At 51.6% G+C, this 23,561-nt stretch overlaps 1 protein-coding gene across 4 annotated transcripts in view; it reads left to right on the forward strand.

The window, feature by feature from the left end:
* Poc1a (POC1 centriolar protein A) overlaps positions 1 to 23,561 on the forward strand; it is a 71,771-nt gene that overhangs the window by 43,406 nt on the left and 4,804 nt on the right. For 3 of the 4 annotated variants that reach the window (XM_076575450.1, XM_042281558.2, XM_076575451.1), the window contains one exon: positions 8,036 to 8,179. The exons of the other annotated variant lie outside the window; for it this stretch is intronic. In XM_076575450.1, the coding sequence (XP_076431565.1) occupies positions 8,036 to 8,179 (144 nt within the window). The remainder of the gene's footprint in view (positions 1 to 8,035; positions 8,180 to 23,561) is intronic. 4 annotated transcript variants of the gene reach the window in all.

Here is a 23,561-nt window from a genome sequence, read left to right on the forward strand (position 1 = left end):
AGTGGCTGTCCCAGGCCTGGGGCAAGCAGAGTAGGGCTCTGTGTTTTGTTGTGTGTCATTTTCTCATGCCCACAGGCCTGACTGAGAGCAGCCCAGCTGGAGTGGAATCACTTGCGCTCCCTACCCCTCTGAGGGAAGTCATGACATGAAAAGGTGTACCATGTTGCCTTTGGTCCTGAAACCCAGGTTGTACTGGTTCTGCATGGCAGGGGGTCCTGGCACCAACGTGTTAATCAGGCCCGTGGATCCCTTGCCATCCATTTAAAGACATGAACTCAGCTTCCCAGCAGTGAGAGCCTGGCTAGTCGGGGTGTAGCCCTGAGACCTGTCTGGGGTCTTTGGTTGCAGAGGGTCCCATTCAGCCTTGAGGCTGCTGTTTTGGCCCCAGATCTTGTATGTCTATTCCAGGACTTAGGCAAATGACCCAGCACTCTGCCCTCCCCAGAGCTGGTGAGGGGACCAGGCATGTTGATAAGTCTAGAAAGCCATCAGTGGTGAGCAAATCCTAGGCTCACACTTGGGCAAACATTGTCCAGACTGCCAAACAATTAGATGCTTTTAGGAAACCAGAATTCCTCATGGCTTCAGAGCTATGTTTAGTACCAGAAGTTTCTTCTCCTGTTGGATTCCATGCTGGAACCCTAAGTTACAAGACAAGTACGGCGATAGTCTTATCCAGTCTGCAGATATATGTGATTTCAGAAGCTAGCCGTGCCCCTTCCACGTGAGAAGCTGGCATAAGGCCGAGTCCAAGTGAGCTCTGCCTTTTAATTCCCTCCCCAGGGTCAGGTTCAGAAAACACAAAGGCAACCGTTAGCTTCTGAGAGCGGCCGAAGGCCTGACGTCAGGGCAGAGAGACACCTTCTGAACTCCTTTTGCTAAGTGAGCAGACTACAGTGAAAGGATTTAACTACGGGGTGTGTGTGTGTCTGAATGTGTATGTGTCTGTGTCTCTGTATGTCTGTGTGTATGTATGTGTATCTCTGTATGTCTATGTGTGTATGTATGTGTATCTCTGTATGTCTATGTGTGTATGTATGTGTATCTCTGTATGTCTATGTGTGTATGTATGTGTGTGTGTGTATCTGTGTGTATGGATCTGTGTGTATGTCTGTGGGCATGTGTGTCTGAGTGTGTCTCTGTGTGTGTCTGAGTGTCTCTGTGTCTGTGTGTTTGTATGTCTCTGCGTGTGTGTGTGTGTGCGTGTGCGTGTGCGTGTGCGTGTGCGTGTGCGTGTGTGTGTGTGTGTGTGTGTCCGTGTCCACCCATTCCTTCTAGTGTGGCACCCAGTGAGTCTTTGGAAGCTCAGTGATATGCTTTGATGTTTTAAGTAGGCAGTGACCAGGCAAGGCTGTGCAAGAAGGAAATGAGTGAGAACCCAGCCCTAGGTCACCTTAGGCTCCCTGTTCTGGCCCCATCTGAAGCCATGGGTCAGTTCTTGAACACTTGTCCATTTTAGGAGCAGGCTGGGCAGAGGACAAGGTCCAGGGTGAACAATTGTATACTTTGAGCAAATGTTAATCATCAGCCATCTACCGACCTGCAGCTCAGCTCACAGCATCTTTCAGTCAAACGGCAGCTGCTTCGGGTTTCTTGCCCGCTGTGGGCAGTTCTTACTTGACTCTGCATGGATCCCTGTGGCTAAGGGCTGCTGGGGAACCCTGCCTGTGGAGTCAGCTCCTTCCTCCCTCCACTGGAGAGACTGCATTGAAATGAGGTTCTCTGCCTCACACACGTGGGACTTAATTCACGTTTTGATGGCAAGCCTCATGGCCTCTCGCTAGAGTCCTCGGCCTGCGGTTTAGCCCATGAGTGGTGATGCTCTGTGGGAGGAGGTGCAGAGGCAGTGGTGGGATGTCAGGTGTGGTGTGTGAGGACAGGAGGGCTCCTGGGCACTGTAGATTTAATATGTCTTTGGGGGGACTGATAGAGCCTTGGAATTACAAATGGTAGTATTCACCTTGGAAAATGAGCAGTTCTGAGCTTTGGCAAACACCCCCTAAACACACACACACACACAATCAAGGTACAGAATATTTCATTTCCAAAAATTTCCTTGTGCATCTTTGTGTATACAAGCAACTACTAATTGACTTACTTGTTGTGGAGTTTTTGTTTGTTTTTGAGACTTTTTTTTTTTTTTTTTTTTTTTTGAAGACAGGGTCTCACTGTGTAGACCAGACTGGCCTTGAACTCATAGAGATCTGTCTGCCTCTGCCAAAATTAAGGGCGTGTGCTATCATGCACAGCTATTGTGAGGTGGGTTTATTTGGTGTTTTTGCATGTATGTGTGAGTAATATGTAAACATGAGGGTGCATGTGTATGCGGTTGTGTGTACATGCTTGTAGAGGCCAGAGGTTGATACTCAGTTATCTATTGATCCCAGATCTTGCTGATTCAGCTACTCCAGCTAGCCAGCTTGCTTTTGGAATTCTCTTGTCTCCACCTCCGGAACATTGGGATTCTAGGCCAGCCATCACACCTGTCACGATTTATGGGGTGTTGTGAATACAAACTCCAGTCCTTGTGTCTTCGTACCAAGCCCTTTACCCACTGAGCCATCTGTAACACACAAAAAATTTTTTTTCAAGACAGGGTTTCTCTGTGTAGTTTTGGTGCATGTCCTGGATCTCACTCTGTAGACCAGGCTGGCTTCGAACTCACAGAGATCCGCCTGGCTTTCCCTCTCGAGTGCTGGGATTAAAGGCATGTGCCACCAGCGCCTGACTCTGTAATAAAAATCTTAACAGGTCTTTTTTTTTTTTTTTTTTTTTTTTTTTTGGTTTTTTTGAGACAGGGTTTCTCTGTGTAGCTTTGCGCCTTTCCTGGAACTCACTTGGTAGCCCAGGCTGGCCTCGAACTCACAAAGATCCGCCTGCCTCTGCCTCCCGAGTGCTGGGATTAAAGGCGTGCGCCACCACCGCCCGGCTGACAGGTCTTATTAATAAAAAACCTGGTGCCAGCTATTGGGGTGAATTCTGGAAGATCAGAGAAGCAGAACAAGTCATAGCTAACCTCACCTCAACAACTCCTCATCAGATCCTGTTTCCACGAATCTTCAGACTGAAAGCTTCTGAGTCCTCACCCGAATGGATCTCAGCTGAATTGCTGCTAAAAGCCTAAAAGCTTAAAAACCCTCTAGTTCCTGGTCCTCATGCCTTATATACCTTTCTGCTTCCTGCCATCACTTCCTGGGATTAAAGGCATGTGTCCTTCCCAAGCAAGACATGAGATCTCAAGTGCTGGGATTAAAGGCATGTGTCACCATGTCTGGCTGTTTCCAGTGTGGCCTTGAACTCACAGAGATCCAGACGGATCTCTGCCTCCCAGGTGATCGGATTAAAGGCATGTGTGCCACCATTTTCTGCCCTCTGTGTCTAATCTAGTGTCTGTTCTGTTCTGTGACCCTCAGATAAATTTTATTAGGGAACACAATTTATTGGGGACACAATATATCACCACAGCCATCTCCCCGGCCCTGCTCATTGACTTGCTGTCTATGTTAGTGTGCACTAGAATTTATATAAGTGGAATCATACAATTACTTGCTCATTTGATCTGGTTTCTTTCAACCTAATTATTTTGAGGTTGATCTGTGTTGTTACATAATTCAAAACTTTTACTGCTGAGGAGCATTCAATTGAATGGCTATACCACAGTCTGTTTATCTAAGGTTATTGATAGATAACATTGGGTTATTTTCAGCTATTTGGTATTTTTAAAAAAAGAGCTGCTGTGAACTTTCATATACATATTTTCTATGGATATACACTTCTGTTTCCTTACAGTGTATGGCTAGAACATATAATGGGCATAATGCAAAGCTTATAATAGGATAGACTTTTAAGTAACTGTCCAACTGGCATGTGCTCGGTCTTATGTGGTAGGTTTGGGGATCAAACTGAGGGACTCGGACATGCTAGGCAAGTACTCTGAGCTGTATCCCTAACCTTGGCTTTTGTGGAGGCTGAGGGGAAGGTTCTTTCTTTTAAAAATTTATGTGTGTGAGTGTTTTTACATGTATATATGTGCACCACATTCCTGGTGCCCAAGGGAATCAGAAGAGGTTGTCAGATCCCCTGGAACTGGAATTAGAGATGTTTGTTAGCCACAATGTGGGTGCTAGGAACAGAACTCAGATTCTCTGGAAGAGTAAAAAAACTTGATTCTTTTTTTTTTTTTTTTTTTTTTTTTGGTTTTTCGAGACAGGGTTTCTCTGTGTAGCTTTGCGCCTTTCCTAGAACTCACTTTGTAGTTCAGGCTGGCCTCAAACTCACAGAGATCCACCTGCCTCTGCCTCCCGAGTGCTGGGATTAAAGGCATGCGCCACCACCGCCCAGCTAAAAAACTTGATTCTTTTAGATTGTCCCCTCTTTTCTTGTTAGGGTGGGATTCATGCTCCCCGGCCCCAACTCCCAGTGTCCTAGGCCCTTTGTATAGCCAGCTGACCAGGTAGGAGATCAGCCCAGAGTGACTGCTGTGACAAGGAAGACTTGCAGACCTGCAGACTGTTCAGGTCTGTTTTTAATGACATTTCATGCTTTGATTCCTCGTGTGCCTGGGTGACTGAGCATCAGCCACAGCTAGAGACTTTAATGCCATCCCTGCTGTGTGTGGAGGGCAGAGCCCATGGTGACACCTGGCAGGGTAGTGACTGAAGAAACAGAAACCCAGGCAGGCATCCTGTGAGAGAGAGCCTAGGATCCTCCTCCAGGATGTGAGAAGGGTCACCTATGGGTCCCAAGGGAAATTTCCATGAAGTTAAGTAGGTAAGTCTGGAGATTGATCTTTCTTGTGGTTTTGGTATTAAAATATTTGACATAAGTGGCACAGTGTGGAGCTGTACTTATAGGCTGGTCTTAGTTGGGAGTTTGCTTATGATACACTGGATGTGTTAGTTTTTCTCCTGCTTGGAAAAGTACCTATCAGAGCAGGTTAAGGAAGGAGGGCTTATTTTGGCTCACAGTTCGAGAGAATACAGTCCATCATGTGGGGTAGGCAAGGTGCAGAGCATGAGGTGGCTGGTCAGACTGTGTCTGCAGGTCAGGGAGCAGAAGAGACGGGTGCCACTGTTCCGCTCAGTTCTTGTTCAGTCTGGGACCCCAACCTGTGGGATGCTGTTGCCCACATTCAGGGTGGGCCACTCCTGCCCAGTTAAACCTGTGAAAACACCTCACAGACATGACCAAAGCTGTGTCCCTGATGCCTGCAAGAATAGGGGTCACATCTGAGAACCTCTAAAGCCCCCAGGATGCTTTGCTGTAAGCTGGTGTGATCTCTCCTCTAGCACTGCTGTGGCCACTCTGCCCTCGGCATTACTCAGGGCCCTGCTACTCTGAGTGCCACTCCTCGCCCTGGCACTTAGCTCTCCCATGTCTGCTCTTGTGCCTGTTCACCAGGCTTCGCAGGAAGTGCCCCAGCTCTTGGATGCCGGAGTGCAGGTGAGTGACCACAGGCTACCCTGGAGTTAGTTGACAGCCTCTTGCCTTAGCCTCCAGTGCTGGGTTTGCATTTCTCTTCTCAGTCTCCTGCTGTGACATGAAGACAGCCCATGTGAAAGCATGGTATCCATGGGAACACGCTTCTCTCCCAAAGCCACTTCTCCAGCGTGGAGCACGATGGCTCTCGCCCGTGCTGCTCCCTCGGATCTGCTCAGCTTTGGCTCAGAGGGAGATTGCTAAAGTTGGCGCTCACTCCCCACCCCCACCTCATCATCCACTCTTTCCAGAAGCCCAGTTCAGCACTGGCAGCTTCTGGGCTGTTCTGCAGAAACACTCTGAATTTCCATTCCCTCCTTCCCGGGCAGCAGGCAGCACCAGGCTGGTCGACCCCATGAGGATGCCTGCTGTGGGGACAGGAAGCCTGTAACCTTCTCTCAGTAGTCTTTTCTGGTAGAGCCGTGGGGCCTCGGTGCCTAGGGGAAGAGTGTGTCTGTCTGGAAGGAGAGGGCACAGGACTGAGAACATTTTTCAAGGTGGTGACTTCACCTTGCTGATGACTTCAGATGAGTTCAGTCATTGACTCCGTTTTATAGATGAGGAGGTAGAGGCAGTGGTGGAGGTCAGTGAGGGAGCCAAGGCCTCTCTGGCTTTTCATTTCTCACTAATGACAGAACTGCCTGGGCCTAGGGATCACTGTGGTAGACCCCAGCTTTCTTGGCAAGGCTGGCAGACTTCTGAAGTGTTTCCCTTTCGACTGAGCTTCTGAGTAGGCATTGAGATCTGAAGTGCTCTGTCCCTGGAAGGACTAGAAGAGCTTAGGAAGTGGCCACATCACCCAGCAGACATGTCAACATGGGCATGTGGGCATGGCACTAATTTCCTCCAGAATGTCCCTCCGGCTCATGTCTCACACTCAAGTTCTTTGGCCACCAGATCTGTCATTTTCAAGTTCACATCAGTATGTCCTTGAGAGTTTGTGGTTTATGCGATCAGTACTCTTTCCTGATAAAGGAAAAATGTGTGGGTAAGTTCCCCACGCTAAATTGTCCTTGTGTTCTTCCTTTGTCACTTGGGGTCCTCTCCTGGGTCCGTTCTTTTCAAGGACTGTGCTGTAATCCAGGTGAGCATCTGCCAGGGCTGGCTTGCTGTAGATGAGTCAAGGAGGGAAGACATTGAGAGGAGATGTAAGCAGCCATCTGCTGACTGTGGGTCCATAGGCATCCCAGTATGGCCAGGGCTGGGCGTATCCTAGGTACCCAGAGGTACCCAGTATACTCCACTGCCTGTGCTCTGGGAGGTGGGTGGCTTCCGGGTAGAGTAGGCTTGGCTCTGTGGTGCGTGGGTGGTTCATAAGCCTTGAGCCTAGTGATGTCCTGGGTTTGTGGGGAAAGGAGTGATGAGGACAGGCAGGAGTGGGCAACAGATCCGTGGCCGGGCCCCTAGAGAAGCCAGCGTTGATTGATGTGCTTGTGTTCTAGCCCTTGTTCTGAGACAAAGTGGAGAGGAACAGGGCTGGAAGAAGGAGGGCCAGGTATGCAGGGGCAGAGGAGTTCCTGATGGGAAGGGCAGTGTACTTCTAGCCAAGGGAGAAGTGTAAGGAAAGCACCCATGGAGAGGAAAATGTGGTGTGAATGCCAGGGCACCGACACAAGAGAGGGGCATGGAAGGAGGTGGACTGGAGGGACAGAGCCCTGAGGGTGACATGGTACATCTGGAATGTCCATTAGACATTTGTGGGTCACCAAAACTTGGGGGTGGCCCAGAGCATTGGCTGTCACTAGCACACAGTGGAGCTGCAGGCATTGGAACTGTGGCATCTGTTGACCTGCCCGCAGGCACCCATGCTCAGGGAATCCTCCTGCCCAGCACACGCAGGCTGCTTCCTGGGGCAGGAGAAGCCTGCATCTGAGTACAGAGGGGCTCAGTGACCCTTCAAGTCATAAAAACCCAGCTGCCTCCCGTTCCTAGAGTCCTGTACGAAACAAGCCAGCTGTGCCTGTCCTGTGGGTCCTGGGCAGAACAGTCACACAGAGAGCTTTGTTTTTCCAGGGGGTCTGGGGTAGGGCAGGATCTGGAACATCCCCTCTCATTGCTAGGCCACAGGTGCTGGGCCCTTAGGAAGGCGTTAGTGAAGCCTGGGGCAGCCAGTATTGGGAGGGTGGACTTGAAGTTAAACTCCTGTCTGAGAGAAGAGGTGACTTCAGGGCCATGCAGTCTTTGTGTCTCAGGCTCCTCCAAGATGCATCCTGGATAGTGCCTGAGAGTGAGGAGTGAGAGATGGAGCAGCTCCCCGAGGGCCTCTGGGAGTACTCGGAGGGCACTCGGGTCCACCTGCCCCTTTGCCCAGACCCCATCTAGTCTGGACTGCCAGGCACTCAACTCTGCTTCTCAGTCTCTGCTGTGAACGATGGATGTGTGAATCTCGATGTGTTGGAAGGGTGTGTGTCCTGTTACTGCTCTTTCCTGCTGACACGTAGAAGCCATTTCCTCAAGTTTCCCGATTTCTCAGATCATCTGTCTTTGAAGATGATCCTCCCTCCTTGTTTCCTCAAGTACTAAATAGACTGAGGGACTGTTCTCTTTCTGTCTTTAGCCAGAAATGGATTTGCATGGCCCACCAGCCAGAGACAAGAGTCTGGAGTCAGTGCAAGGCCAGCCCCAAGAGCCTGTCAGTGTGCCCCAGACGCTGACCAGCACGCTGGAGCACATCGTGGGCCAGCTGGACGTCCTCACACAGGTAGGGCCTGATGGAAGCGTGCACGCGCGCATACACACACACACACACACACACACACACACACTACTGCATTACTCTAGCGTTTGAATCATTTGATGTTGGTTGGCAGGTACTGAGTTTGTTTTGTTTTAATGAGGGTCATTCTGTGTGGCCTAGGCTGACCTTGAACTGGAAATCTTCTTACCCCAGCCTCCTGAGCACTGCGGTTATAGGGGGGGGGTGTGGGTGAGTGACCGTGCCCAGCAAGTACTGGGGTTTTAAAAATAGAAGCTCACAGTGCCTTCGTGTTCCTCATGAACTCAGTGTGTCCTTCACTGGATCAAAGGCATCATGGCTGTCTTAGTTATGTTTTCTGTTGCTGTAATGAAACGCCATGACCAAAAACAAGTTGGAGGAAAGGGTTCGTTTGGCTTATACTTTCACATTGTAGTCTGTCATTGGAGGAAGTCAGGACAGGAACTCAAACAGAGCAGGAACTTGAAGACAGGAACTAATGCCATGAAGGGGTACTGCTTACTGGTTTGCTCCCCATGGTTTGCTCAGTCTGCTGTCTTATAGAATCCAGGACCACCAGCTCAGGGGTGGTACTGTGGGAGCCCACAGAGGTTTCCTAGTGAGATCTGAGCTTGCTTTACCTATCAGGCTGCACAAGAGGATGGCTAGACCACGTGTGGTTACCAGGTGTTTGGAAGGGTCTGCACTTGGCTGTGCGGTGTGCTTTGATCTAGCAATGGAGAGGTCTTTTGCTCCCCCCCTTGGCATTGTTATAAAAAGCCCTTTTGAAGCCACAGAAGGAGCCGGTGGATATTGATCCAGGTCCTCCCGAAGCTATCCTGTGTTTCTGTCTGTCTCAATCCCTACTATCTTTCTATCTACAAGTTTCTCATCCCTCTCTCCTCAAGAGTACTCTGGGTAAAAGTGGGAGCTGGCTTCCCACATGGCACCACCCACAATGAACTGTGCCTCCTTAAATACTAATTAAGAAAATGCCCTACAGGCTTGCCTGTTGCCTGATCTTACACAGGCATTTTCTGTTGGTTTTCAAGACAGGGTTTCTCTGTGTAGCAGGGGCCATCCTGGAACTCACTCTGGAGACCAGCTTGATCTGTATATTAAGTTCCAGGCTGGCCAAGGCGGCATAGTGTGATACTCTTTTAAAATAAATAAAGTGTTTCTGTGTGTGTGAACGGGGAAGAGGGAGAGAAAGAGAAGAGAGAGAGAAGGGACCTGTTTTCCAACCTACAGTATTGAAATATCAGTGGCTTCCCTGGGATCCTGGCTGTTGGAGCTATGTAAGCCGAAGCCACCAGACTCCAAAATCACCATACAGGTTTCTGCTAGAGTTTGCCCACTGGGTATGGCTGAAGCCACAATGGTTCCTTGAGAGAAGTACTGTCCATTCATCCCATTCTCACCTTCCAGAATGCTGGGATTAGTGAGTTGGAGTTTCTGCAAACCTGGGTTTGGACCCAGTATCATTTTTTATTCCCTAGGTGTCCTTGGAAAAAACCCTTTGGTTCTTTAAACTCTGGTGCCTTGACCTGTAATGCACACGTGGTCTGGGCGCTTGGCTCCATGTTTGTGGTAGTGGTTAGCGGATTTGAATCTCTGCAGAGTTTGGCTCGTGCCTGATCTAGGAATCTGTGAGTAAGTGTTTACTGTGGTCCTGCCCATGACCTCCATCAGTAAGGAAAATGTGGGTCCTACTCTCCAGAGCTTAACTTACATTGGCAACTTGCAGTTTATAGCATAGCAGCTTCATTATGAACAAAATATCCTGGCAAGAGGTAGCAGCTGCCCTGGAGTATGCCCAGAGGAGCATCACCTGTGAGGGAGGCCCCGACAGAAGAGCAGCCTGCCTATGGTCTGGAGGGACCGCACAGATCCCACGGTAGCTGACTGTGGCGCAGTGGGCGGGGTGGGGCGGGGTGGGGCGGGGCGGGCCGAAAGAGCCTCTGTCCCCCTGGTGCCTTGGCTTTAGCTGCCAGGCAGGGACTCCCCCGTGGCCCATGCTGGCTTGTGCCGAATGAGGCTGTGGGAGGGACACGAGGTCTGCTAGGAAGGGTCGTAAAAGCAGGGGGAGGAGATGGCGATCCCCAGTGCAGCTCGTGTGGTCCTTTGGGGGAATGCGAAGGACAGCTAGTAGAGGTGCTTAGAGCCCAAGCACCTGGTGGCCTCTGCCTGACTCTGGACCTTGGGCTAAGTGAGAAAAGCCACTCCACATTGTCTCATCCCCCGTGCAGCGTCAGCCTTGAGCCCGCAGGTGGAAGCACCCAAGGGAGAGGCGGGCGTCAGGGTTGTGGGACTCCAGAGCACAATGTACAGACACTGGAAAGCCTGGTAACCCCTGAGAAGAAAGCCTGCTCAAAGAGATGTGAGCGGCACGCAAAGTCTTGAAGATGAAAAACCCACTTCGGGCCTGACAGAAACCGCCTCAGGTTCTTCACAGCCCCATCAAGTGAGAGGTCAGGGGAGGTGGAGTCATTAGGACTTGACAGGCTAAAATTGGAAATTAAGTCCGAGAAGGTGGCTAAAAATACAGGAGCATAACACTGAAAACATTTCCTGCTGTTTGCTCATTTGGGGTGCACATGGGAGGCTTTGTTTTGTGTTAGCAGTCAGGAGTATGATAGTAGCTTTTTTTTATTTTGTTTTGTTTTTTGTTTTCTCGAGACAGGGTTTCTCTGTGTAGCTTTGCACCTTTCTTGGAACTCACTCTATAGACCAGGCTGGCCTCGAACTCACAGAGATCCGCCTGCCTCTGCCTCCCGAGTGCTGGGATTAAAGGCGTGCGCCACCACCGCCCGGCTGATAGTAGCTTTGTAAGGACCTTGTAGCACAGAGCAGAAGGGGCCTGCAGCTGAGTGGATGCCCTGTGACACCCTTGTCCTACCTGACAGTGTTTGGTCTCTGCAAATCCACGGTGGTCTTATCCTCTGTTCCTCAGTGCCATGAAATGAAAAGTGTTCCCCTTGAACCCAGTATGTCCTGAGGAAGCCTGGGTTCCACGAAGCCCTACACGAGGCCATAGACTCAGGCCAATTTTGTACCAGGTATATCGGGTTACTCCAGATACTCTTGGGAGGCTTGGTCATCGGTTGCTTTCTAGACCTAGTCCAAACGGAACCAGCCCTCTCCTGAGGCCTAAACCAGGTAGCCACTGCTGCCTTTCCTTCCAAGTGGCTTGTTCAGCCAGGCTCGCTGTTTAGTCTGGGAGTGCTGGCCTTGGGTCTACCCCCTCGGCAGCTCTTCCTCACTCTGTTCTTAGTCTTAAAGCCCTCTGCTCTGGCCACCTCAGGACTGACCCCTGCCTCAGTGAGGTCCCTGTGAATCATGTGTTGTGCGCTCTGAGCACACTTACTGCCCTTTTTCTTCTCTTCATGGACGTCTACTTCTGTGTGGTCTCCTAGAGAGAGATGGCCTTCTTGGGTCCCTTTCACTTCTATCCTACAGAACATCCTTCCAGGGAGAGCCACTGCAGTAGACAGTGGACAGGGATGAGTCCCGAGTGAGTCACGTGTCCTCCCATGCTACGTTACAGAGGACTAGTTCTTTTTTGGTTTTTTGAGACAGGGATTCTCTATATAGTTTTGACTGTGCTGGAACTTGTGCTGTAGGCCAGGCTGGCCTCAAACTCAGAGAGATCCGCCTGCCTCTGCTTCCCAAGTGCGGGGATTAAAGGTGTGCACCACCACCCTAGTTCTTAAAGATGAATTCTTAGTTCACACTGGCTATCCTGGCACTTGAAATGCTGTGGCAAGAGGATCAACAGTGTAAGGCCAGCCTGGTCCACACGGCCAAATGGTTTCTCAAAATACCAGAAAAATAGAAATAAACAAAAGCCTACCTTCTTAAACAGTCTGGGTGTGGGGGGACAGCTCAAGGGAGCAAGACCAGCTCTGTGGATGTCTGTGGTCTGTCTGCCTCCACTTGAGGGACAGATAGAAAAATCTCAGCTCTTTAGGGTGACACCCTCACTCAGCAGTCTTTCTAGAAGGAGCAGACCTGAAGTCAGAAATCTGAGCAGTCCCTCTTGGGGCTCAGTGTGTGTCTGGCTTCACTGCAGCCTTAACTGGTGATCTGGGGACAGCCTAAGCCTCCTGTGCCCTGATCTCCAAGCCTGGGATGCCATGCTCTTACCAGCCCCCACTCGCCAGGCCTCGGGGAACATAAACTGTGTCCACCTGTGGAGCTAGCTCATCAAGCAGTGCCCGGCAGTGCTGTGTGATCCTGCTGTGTTAGGAGCCGCCCTGGGGCTGCCACTGCCACTACACAAGGCCTTCCTCCCAGTCTTCTACTGCCTCCTGAAGCTGGACCCTCCTCTGCCCAAGAGAGCCATTGCTCAGCCCTTACGTAGAAGTGGTGATTCTCTCTGTGCACACCCATTCACTGAGCCCATTCCGTGTTAGTTCCTATGTGAAACCCAGTCCCGCTCCTGAGAAGTCTCCTTGAATGAATTTGATGCCAGGGCCAGGCTTTAAGGGGGAGCAGGCAACTGGGACCATTGAGAAAGCTAGGAGCCATGTATAAGGAGCACGGACAGCCAAGGCATGGACACCTTGGGTCCTCTGGTGGGAGTTAGAGAAGCAGCAGCAGCCCAGGAGTGATTGGACACTGAACAGAGCAAAGCTGGAGCCTGACCCAGCAGAAGCCTGAGGGATGCGGGAGTGAGACAGAGACATGACAGAGAGACCCGGACTTCAGCAAGAGGCAGAGCTGTCACAGGCTGGCTCCTGGGAAGCAACTTCCTAAAACCTTGGCGCTGGATTTCACTGCAGGTCAAGGCAGCGGGTGGTGAGATCAGCAAACTGAGGCATCTAGTCTCCCTAGCCAGCAAGTTGGCCCCCTGGGAGCTAGAGGCCTTAGGTCTGTCAGAATTCCAACTGCTCTTGGAGTTTGTGCAACATCGGAAATCAGTTCTGTAACAGACACACCACACACACACACACACACACACACACACGCGCGCGCGCATGACTGTACATGCATTTGGGTTGTGCTGGTTTTACCTTTTAGAGAATCCCCTGTTTTTATAAAGTGCACTCATCACTTGCATTACTTTTCAAAAGTGCATTTATGAGTCAGGTGTGGTAGTGCACACCTTTAGTCCCAGCACTGGGGAGGCAGAGGCAGGTGGATCTCTGTGAGTTTGAGGCCATCCTGGTCTACAGAGTGAGTTCCAGGACAGCCAGGGCTGCACAAACCCTGTCTCAGAAAGGAGTATGTGTGCATGGCATTTATAAGAGGATGTAAGAGGAACACAAGTTTTGAAATGACCTTGCAAGGCATGGGCCTTTGCTCGTCTCCTGCTGTCTGTAATCCCAATAGGCAGTCTTCAGGTTGGCCTGACCTTTCAGGTCCCCTCCAGTCGTTTTAGATGGAAAGTCCCTGAGAACATCCTCCTGATGCTTAGCTGAGGCCTCAGCTCTTCCAAGGCTTCCCTTTGCAGCCCTCACTTGACCTCACCTCAGGGTTTCCCAGCAGTTAGCATCTTGCCAGGTGCTGATAAGACCTTAGTCTGGCTTGTTGTACCTGGATCTACCCAGCCCATGGCTTTGGCAAGAAGCAGGTGGTCCTGATCTTAGTGTACATAGGCAGAGCCTCCCCTCAACCCCTTGCTAAACAGTGTGGGTGGAATTTGGGGTGTCTTCATCGAAGTTTCCCGTGGAGCCAGCAGGACGGCTCATCCAGTGAAGCAGTTCTGTGCACACTGGAAATCAGGGACAGGTCTTTGAACCTGGACTAAGGCATTCAGGACCAAGACCGAAGTTCTTCGAAGACGCATGCTTCTCATGCAGTCATTCTTTAAATCCAGTTACACAGTAGCCTGGGGTAGCCTGGGAGGCCGCTGTGAGGAGTGCTGTGTGGGGCCATCCAACAGCTTAGTGGTTTTTGTCTTAGACGCCAACAGTAACTGGCTTGGGGAAAATGTGGGTGTTTCTTTTTTCTTAAGATTTATTTATTTTTATTTTATGTGTATGGGTGGGTTTTTGTTTTTTTGTTTTTTTGGTTTTTTTTTGGTTTTTTGAGACAGGGTTTCTTTCCTGGAACTCGCTTTGTAGACCAGGCTGGCCTCAAACTCACAGAGATCTGCCTGCCTCTGAGTTATAGATGATTGTGAGCTGTCATGTGGGTGCTAAGAACCAAACCCAGGCTCTCTGGGAGAGCAGAGGCCTCTTTTTTTTTTTTTTAAAAAAAAAAACAAGACAATATGTAGCCTTGGCTGGTCTGGAACTCAGCTCATAGGGATCCATCTGCCTCTGTCTCTCCCGGGGGGAACTTTGCTATGAGATCATCTTCAACCTCATCACCTCCACACCCAATACATACCTGTCCTATGGCTGCTCACATCACTCTTGTGTTGAGCCTGCCTGAGTCTTTTTTGCTCTCAAAGCTGGCTCAACCCCAGAAGGCTGTAGGGTGTACAGAATAGCCAGGAGAAGGGTGAAAAGGCCCGGCTGCTCTGGTTGGGCTTTCCTTCTTAAGGCTTTCTCTAGGGTAAAGCTTCTAGTCCAGCAGATAGAGGCCCGTGGAGTGTCCATTCCTGCTGTTTCTGTATCACTGGCCACCACACTTCCCATGTTACCCTTCACAAGCATAGACAGAACCACTGTGCTGCTACATGGTGTCTACCTTTCAGTCTTGTGAGGTGGTCAGCGACATCAGCATCTCTGGTAAAGCCAGGTCTTCCCATGAGGCCTTTCAAACTCTGCTCTGCCACCACGCCAGGTTTGTAGTCCTCATGGCCAGATCTGAAGGACTTAAACCAGACCCTAGGGCTGCCAGACCTACTTGCTTGATGTCAGATACTGAGGGACACCAGCATAGGCTCTGACCTGCATGTCCTTTCCTCTTCTGCCCTGTAGAGATGCTGGAAAGCTAGCTAGCAGGCAGGTAGAGTCCTGGTCAAGTTCACTGCCCCCATTGGCTCCCCTGTGTTCCTCTGTGGACTCTGAGAATCATCGAGAATTGCTGGGCAGGGGCTAGCTACCCTCCTGAGCATTTGAGGCCCTGGGTCTCTGCAGGAGATGGGGTGGAGCATGGAGATACGGCCAGTGACCCAGGAGCCTGGGAGGCTTCTGTGAGCAACCCAGCACAGACTTAGCCAGTGTCTTGGTGGTTTTGTTTCAGAAGCCAACAGCAGAGTTATTTTTGACTCCAGTTTCACATCTTGCTGCTTTTTAAAAATACCAAGCCATGAAATTCTTGCAAATTCTTGCTCCAACTTTTTTTCCCTAGCATGCAATGCTTCAGGCTAGCCCCAGCCATGCCGTGACGTCACAGTCAGGCTCCTATGGCTCATAGAGGCTGCTGGGGTGCTAATCTAAGACTTGAAATTTAAGCAAGAAGAACCAGGCCCTACAAGCTCTGCTGCTTTGGGGCTCCTTGGCAGTTGAGTTTGCTAAATGTTCAGGTCTCTGAGCCCTGCTGATATCATTCAACAAGGCCAAGGGTTTTTGTTTGATTTGGGGATTTAGATACCTTTAACCACCCCTGTCCTGCTAAATCCTGGCAATTCTCTGCTTCATGGGCTCCTGGGGTAAAGTGTCCAGTTCCACACTGGTGGGAAAGGTGGGATTACTAGGGCATGCCTCTGTGCTATGGGCCAGGCCTGGCTACTCTGGGGCTTTCAGTGTCCTTCTTTGCCAGGCAGGCCAGCTATTGTTTGCAGAAACAGACTGAATTTTTAGTAGTTATGTTTTCCCTAGGGTTGGTCCTCCCATGGGATCCCAAACCCAGTGTGTCGGGAAGGTACAGAGCGAGTCCCCTTGCGTGCCTTCTGCAGTTCCTGCTTCCAAGAGGATGCGTGTTGGTTCCACCCAAACCACCTCCGCACGTCAGGGTTTGCAGCAAGCAGGACTAGCTGCCGCACAGGCTTGGTCCAGAGTGGATTTGTCATCCTCCTCTCTACGGGCATTCACGGGCTACCCTTTCAGCCACAGTCAAGCTCAGAACAGCCTGAGCCCCTGCCACTTGGGGGTTTGCAGACAAGAGGCTTGTTTGTTTCTCTGTTAAGAGGCTACTTCCTGGGAGACGAGGGACTGAAGACATTGTGTAACCTGGGGTAGGGACAGGCTTGATGCCCGCCTTTAGCCAGCTGCAGAGGCAGGCGCGGCGAGAGTAAGAACATCTGTCTGGTCCCCAGCTCCTCCTCCCCAGCCCTGTTGCTGGCTTGGCATTCAGTCCACAGACTCCTGTGGCTTTACAATAGGGAAGGGTCGGGGAGGCTGTTCCCTCCTCAAGTACCAAGTCAGGGCAGAATGCAGCCTCCCCTCGTGGCACAAAGCTTATTAGCTGCTCTCCAAAACTAGCTCGTGTTTGTTATTGCATGGGGGGCTGGATGGCAGCTCCCTTGGGGATCTGGCAGACATCTCTTGCTCTCCATCCTCTATCCCGTCTGCGGTTGTGGTGAAAAGTACCCCCCCAACCCCCAACACAAAGAAGCAGCAGATTGAAATGGGCTGGGCAATGGCTGTGGTTACCTCTGGAGCCTGGGAATGTTCACAGCCAGTCATACGAGATTTCTTCTGAGGCTCCAAGCAGATCTGAGGAGTGGGGAGGGCTGGAAGATGGTGAGCAGGAGTGGGGGGTGGGGACATATGAGACACATGCATGGACCCCTCATTCGGGCTGGTGCAGGATGTGGTTAGAGACGGGTAAGGGAACTCCTGTAATTTGTCCTTGTTCATCTGGAGCCCTCTAAAGGAAGGGTCAAGCACAGAGCACAAGAAGGGGCCTGTGAGAGCTTTATGGCAGGCAGCTGCAGACAGGCCTATTCTGCTCTGAGATTAACCAAGCCACAGCCGACCCTGTGGCTGCAGCTCTCTCTCTGCTGCAGTTCCACTGCAGCGAAGCCAGGGAAAGCTGCCACAGGTCCTGCTCTTTCCACTCACTCACTTTGATCCCAGCCTGCACTCTAAGCACAAACCCTCTTCATAGCTTGGGGGCTGGAGCAAGAAGAGAGAGACGTGTTGAGCTTTCACTAGCATGGCGGTTGGAAAGAACAGTTCTTTGACTCATTCTGATCTGGGCCTAGCTAGTACCTCTAGAAGACTCAGGGCGGCGAAGCAGATTTTCACTGGTGGGTCAGTGGACACTTGGCAGGGCAGGGGAAACTTCTAAAGACCCACCTGATGACACATGCGCTTCTCTGTCCCTGCAGCTGTCCTGTTGGGCATGAGCTGCAGCCAGCTTGCCTGGCCATGCTAGGGGTTTCCAGGCCTCCCAGCTACAGAGCAGTCTCCCAGGCTTGAGGCTGCAAAAGGTGGCCAGGGTTTCTGCCCCTACTTAGTGCTGTTGGACTTCACATAGAACCAGCGTACAGAACACTGGACAAACTTGCCTGGCTTCCTGTACTGTATCCTGGGTTCTGTCAGACACCTGGCTTCCCGGGTGGGCCACACACGGCTGACAAGGAGAGGTGCCCAAACCCAGGTCCACGTTGGCAGGGCCGTGGTTTGGTATCCTTTTTGGTGTGAGCAGCACTCTATAGGGCCCAGGAGCATCTGGCTTTACAGATGCAGGGGGTGGGCCCTTTAAGGAAAGGTGTCTCCTTTTAAGGAAAGGCTGTGCTTGTCGGAAAGGAATTGCTATGAAGCCATGAGAAGGTAAATTAGTCAAAATTCCTTAATCCAGTAGCTAATCCACTGATAGAAAATAGCATTTCCTATACATCCCAAAGAGAGCTAATCCTCAGTAGAGATGGGGCCTGGGCATGTGAAAACATCAGAGAAATCCTATATCCCTGAGATAATGGGAAACAGAGCTCGGACCCATGGCTCCAGGAGCCAAAAGCTTGTGCTTGCCGCAGCCTGTGGGCTGAGGGGGAATGGTTAGCGATTCTGAGGGATTTCTATAGATTCTTGTGTTTTATGGGCCAGCTGTGTGTGCGCCTGGGCACTCCAGCATGTCAGATGTCATCATAAGAGGGGACCTCCATTCCTTCCCTCCGGAGTTCAGGCTGTGAAGCTGTAAGTCATCAAATCAGAGCTGAGGTTGGACAAGGAGGAACCCACAGATTCTTTGATTCTGGCTCTGATGTTGTCTCCCCCATTTCCTGCTCTGCTGAAGTCAGGCTGTTTCTCCTAAGGCTAGCCAGAGGAGGGCTACACCGAGGGTAGGGTATTTGGTCTCTGTCCCCCATCTCCCTCCCCTCCCATCCCTTCACGCTTGTCATATCCAGGGATTCAAATGAAGTGAGTGCTGTTCAGCAGCCAGGCAGACTCACCACCCACTTGAGCTGTCCTTTGGTCTCGGGGAGCTGTGTTCTTGACACTCGCCCAGCACTCAGGACTCAACATTTGTCCATCGAGTACTTTCTAAGTGTGTCTTGGGACTTGTCTGTGAACAAGACTTTTCCAAAACCCTGCCCTTGTGGTACGGACACTGGACGACTGACTGAGAGGCTGCTTGAAGGCCAGTGTTGGCACCCTCAGAGTCGAAAACCCCTCTGCAACAAATCATTAGATGTGGGCTGTGACCTAGGAGGCAGGCTGAGTGGTGGGAAAGATTGAACCCAAACCAGCAGCCTGTCCCCAGGGAACCAAACCGGCAGCCTGTCCCCAGGGAACCAAACCAGCAGCCTGTCCCCAGGGAACCAAACTGGCAGCCTGTCCCCAGGGAACCAAGTTGGCCCCTCCAGTCCCTTGTCACCTTGACATATAACTGGCCAGGGCACCATTAGCAAGGCAGGGCTTCCTATGTGCACATGTGTGCACACACATAGGGACATGTACCAAGAGATGAGGCTGGGGCCTGCTAGGGACAGAGCAGAGCTGAGGCAGGCTGCATACCCAGCATCCCACAAGACCTCACAGCAGAGAGAGGTTCCCCATTTGCTGCATCTGTTTTAGATGTTGAGCGTCTGAGCGGAGTCAAACTGTGCTACAGTGAGATTAATTCCACACTTCCTATCTTTAAAATGGAAGGAACCAAAGGAATTAGATCATGTGTAGCACCGTCCAGGCCAGGCTCTTGAAGCCATGGCTAGCCTCGGCTCATCTCCCCAGCCCGCTGCTCTCACTCACAGCGGTGGGCCAGGGTAACTGCACCCATTCCCTCTGACCAAGAGCAGCTCCCACTCCTTAGCCGCTAATAATTGAATCCTGTGTTTGGTGGAGGGAGGGGGTTACTGGGGAACCCCAGACCCTCCAGAGAGATCTCCTCAGGAACCCAAATCAGCCCCAGTTCTGGAAACGATTAAAAGCAGACTTATGTCTGATGGAGTTATAAGAAGCCACAGACCCTGTGCACTCCAGTGGCTCAGACCCTCTCAGGACTGACCACAGGATACCCTCTTTGGGACTCCAGTGGATTTCCCCACTGTCCCAAAGCTCAGCCAGGGCAAGAACTAGGGGTGTCATGTTTCCCACAGTGCACCCTGTTCGAAGCCCAACAGTAAGTGAATAAACACGAGCTGTTGATTGTGTGTTGTAGGAGCTCTGAAACCTGTGTTTTTACATACAGGAAAACTGAGTCAGGCAGCTTAGCCAAGGCCAGTCGGCAAGCCGGTCAAATTCAGATATGAGCACGGACCATCAAAGTCTGGAGCCTGTTCTTTTGTCATTCGGGCCAAAGCTCACTGGGGATCGCTGTGACATTTCCTGGGGGCTCACACCCCTTCTGTAGCCACGCTGAAGGGGAGGAAGGCAGACCCCAAGCATGAACTGGAGCCCAGGAAGGAATCCTGGGAGAGAGGTTGGACTGTGCCTTTGAGAAGCAGTGCTGATCGTCTGCCCAGGGCCACAAGTGCCCCGGGAGTGTCACAGCAAGGAGTCTGAAGTCCTGGGTAGGAGAGGGATATGTCAGAAGCAGTGGGAAGACTAGACATCAAGGTGACCTAAGAGAAGGAGTCACTAGGAAGCTGAGATGTGTGTGTTGGGGACAGGCAGGACATAAACCCCGGAGTAGGACAAGGGAGGTATGGGGCCACGGTGCTGGCTGGGTGTGGTGTGTCCTGGTGCAGAAGGAGGCCAGAGGAGCATAGGTAGCCACCTGAACCTGTCAGTAGCCCCTTCTCTACAGAGGCCTCATGTAAAGGCCCTGCTGGCTACCTTGTTTACGAGGGTAAAACACCCAAGTGCTACCTCTGTCCAACAGTCCTGCCTTTTCCTAGCCAGAGTGGATCTTGCCCCATCAGACTAGGGAAGATGGCCCAGGCCCAGGCCCAGGCTTCCCTCTAGACTAGTTCCTCCTCCTCCTCTTGCCCAGGCGGAAGGCTTGGTATATGGCTGGATGTTGGCGTTCCGTTTCCATCTGGTCACCTGGCCTAGCACCTTGTTCATGAGCACGGTTCCTGCTTTCCAGCTCTCAGAACAAGCCCAGGAGGTTGGCTCCTCCTCCTTGGACTCTGCTATCTCCCAGGGAACAAGACCTGGACATAGGGAAGTGCTCTGGCCAGGGCAAGCAGCAACTGCTAGGAAAAAGGGCCCCAGAGCCGAGTGGCAGTAGGGGTGACCGAGGGAAGCCGCAGTGAGTTCTGCACATGCGGAAGCCCTTCTGAGAGTCTAGCCATGTGTGTAAGGAGCAGAGCTAGAGTGGCTGGCCTACCACATGCCTGAAAACTCACTTCTTCCTTCCTGCTATCATGGCACTTACCGTCAGTGATGGTGAGCAGTTTCGCCAAAACTCAGCCCTTCCAGACTTGTGCTGGCCACGGCAGTGTCCAGAAGCCCTCAGGAACCAGAGCCCCTTGTGCTGTGTGTGTAGGTGCCTGGCAAGTGTGTGGTAATGAGAGCTGGTGGGTGTCCTGAGTGGGTCCTTTGGACCCACTGAGTGTCCTGTGGTTCTTCAGGCTCCAGCTTCCACAAGAGAGGCCTTCTGCATAGCTCGTGGTGACAGCGGCTGTGGGAGGTTCGTGCCTCTGAACGTGTGCCCTGTGCCCTGTGTTCTGAAGTGCCATCCACTCCTCTGCTTGTGGGACCAGGTGACTAGGGTCCGTTCTTCGCCCAGAGTTCATTCAGCAGCCATCAGCCTGCATGATGGTCCCAGCATCATATATATCATCGTCCTTGATCGTACCTGCTCAGACCTGTGCACAGTGACAGCAACAAGCAGTGGAGACTTCCTCCCTCCCTTTCCTCTCGGCTGCAGGGCTGGAACCTCTACTCTAACTTCCTTCTTTTTCCCTTTTATTGGGGCGGGGGGGCAGTTCATATAGGGTTTCTCTGTAGCCCTGGCTGTCCTGGAACTCGCTCTGTAGCCCAGGCTGGCCTCGAACTCACAGAGATCCACCTGCCTCTGCCTCCCGAGTGCTGGGATTAAAGGCGTGAGCCACCACCACCCGGCAGCTTATTTCTTCTTTTATCCTACTTTTCACTTTGTGTTGAAAATCCAGGACAGGTACCAAAACTACACAGAGAAACCCTGTCTCAGGGAAAAAAAAAAAAAGGAGAAGAAGAAGGAGAAATAAGCAAGAATTAAGAAGAAAATGTTGTAGAAAGATGCAGGACCAGCCCACCTCAAGAGAAAACCGGCCAGAGAGGGAAAGAGGCCAGGGAGACTACAGGAAGGGGAGGTCAGTGGTGAGGAGGTAGGAGACTGGGCAGGAGATGGCCATCAGGAGAAAGAAGGGACAAATAAAAGGCCACAAGACCCAGGGAGAGAATATGTGGATGTCAAGGGCTATGTGCCACTCCCTGAGGTGTGAGGGACAACCATACAAGTTGTACCCGACCTTTTTTCACTTTTCACCCTTTTTCAGAGGAAAGTGTAGTCTCGGGGTTCTGGATTTTCTCACTGCTCTTTACCGTACTCAGAGAGCTCTTCTCTGGAATTAGGGAGAGCCTATAAGTGCTCTGTGGCCACCTGTGAGGAGGCCCTATAAATTTGCCCTGGCTTCCTTTGGTCAGTCAAAGAATGCCTGAATCCCAGTCACACCAGTCAGAGAAGCCAAGACTCTCTCCTCAGTCACCTCAGGCCAACAGAGATACCCAAGCCCAGATTCGGTCCTATGCAGAGCATCTGATGTGACCAGTGTGGGCTTTTGGTCACATGCAGGAGCTGGATTCAGCTGTTTGGGGTCCCAGAGCTCTCTTGGGAAACTAGCAGGCCTTCAGCAAATGCCTCATAACTACTGCTGGTACAGAGAGTCATCTATCAAAACGACCCTGGTGCTGTGTTCCTCTGCCACTTGGGGTGGGGAGCCTAGGTGTCAGACCTCTCAGGCTTGGCATTTTGGTACAGCTTCTTTGAGAATCACCATAGTTCTTAGGTGACTAAAAATAAAGGTTGTCACTTTAAAGTCAGCTCCTTTTGGACTGTTTATAAGGCCCTTCATGGTGTTAAATAAAATGTCTTACTTGCCTTGAACTGTGAGTGAGAGAAGACACACTTGCCCTGTGAATGTTGCCCTAAAGGGAGACAGATCACTGCCTCCCTCCCCTTGCAGGAAAATCAGAATGAAAAGAGAACACCATTGTTGAACCAGTCCTGGGAGGATTTTCCTCCAGAAGCCCAGGATGAGTCATACTGGAAGCCCCACCCCCAGCCCCAGCTCCTGGATCCTCATCTGCTGCCCAGAGCTAAGGGCTGCCCAGGCGCTTCTCACTGTGCTCTTGGTTTTGGACCCCAGTACCTTAATACTTCCTTCCCATCAGTTCCAGGGCTGGCCAATCCCTCCCTGGCCCTCGCCTACAGGGCTCAGCAGCACCCCAGCATTGCCCTTGGCCCTGCCAGACTGGATTCTCCTTTCCTGCATCAGGGGCTGTGGATTCACTGTCCTCCCCTCCTCTTCTGTCCCCTCCAGCTGCACCCCCACACACACACACACACAGTGAAGATCCACTCAGAAACACTTCCTCTGCTGCTCACTGTGCCTCTTCTCAGACCACTACAGGCCTCACACTCCCTGTCTTTCTGGGCTTTCTTCTTCTCTAACCTGAGTCTTGGCTCACCCTTCAGAGAGCTCTCTAATTTTGTCTACTTTCCTCCAGGGCTTCCCTTTCTGCAGTCTGAGCGCCCCCCTCCACCACCCGCCCTCACATCCCTGATTCCACCTTGCCTTCCCACAGCGGTGCAGCCTCTTCCAGACTATTCCTAGGCAGCAGCCAGAGTGCCTTGCGGCTCTTTCCTGCTGCTCTGGGATGCAGTGGGCTGTGGGCCTGAGGCCCTCTCTCCTTGGCCGCCTGAGGTTGTCTCTTGCCTGGTGAGCTCCTCCTCAGCTCCTGCTCTGCCTCATTTCCTTGGCATAGCTTGAGGCCAGGCAGGCCAGCACAGCCCCTGGCCAGTGTAAAGCTTGCCTTGTGCCTCCTTAAACCAGTGGGCACCTGTCCGCCTACTGATTCCTGGATAAACTTGTCCCTATAACATTACCTCTTTTTCTACTCTGTAGACCAGGCTGCCCTTGACTCTCGAACTCACAGAGATCCGCCTGCCTCCACCT

The sequence above is a fragment of the Peromyscus maniculatus genome, chromosome 7, assembly GCF_049852395.1.
Source record: "Peromyscus maniculatus bairdii isolate BWxNUB_F1_BW_parent chromosome 7, HU_Pman_BW_mat_3.1, whole genome shotgun sequence".
In the NCBI taxonomy this organism is placed as follows: domain Eukaryota; kingdom Metazoa; phylum Chordata; class Mammalia; order Rodentia; family Cricetidae; genus Peromyscus; species Peromyscus maniculatus.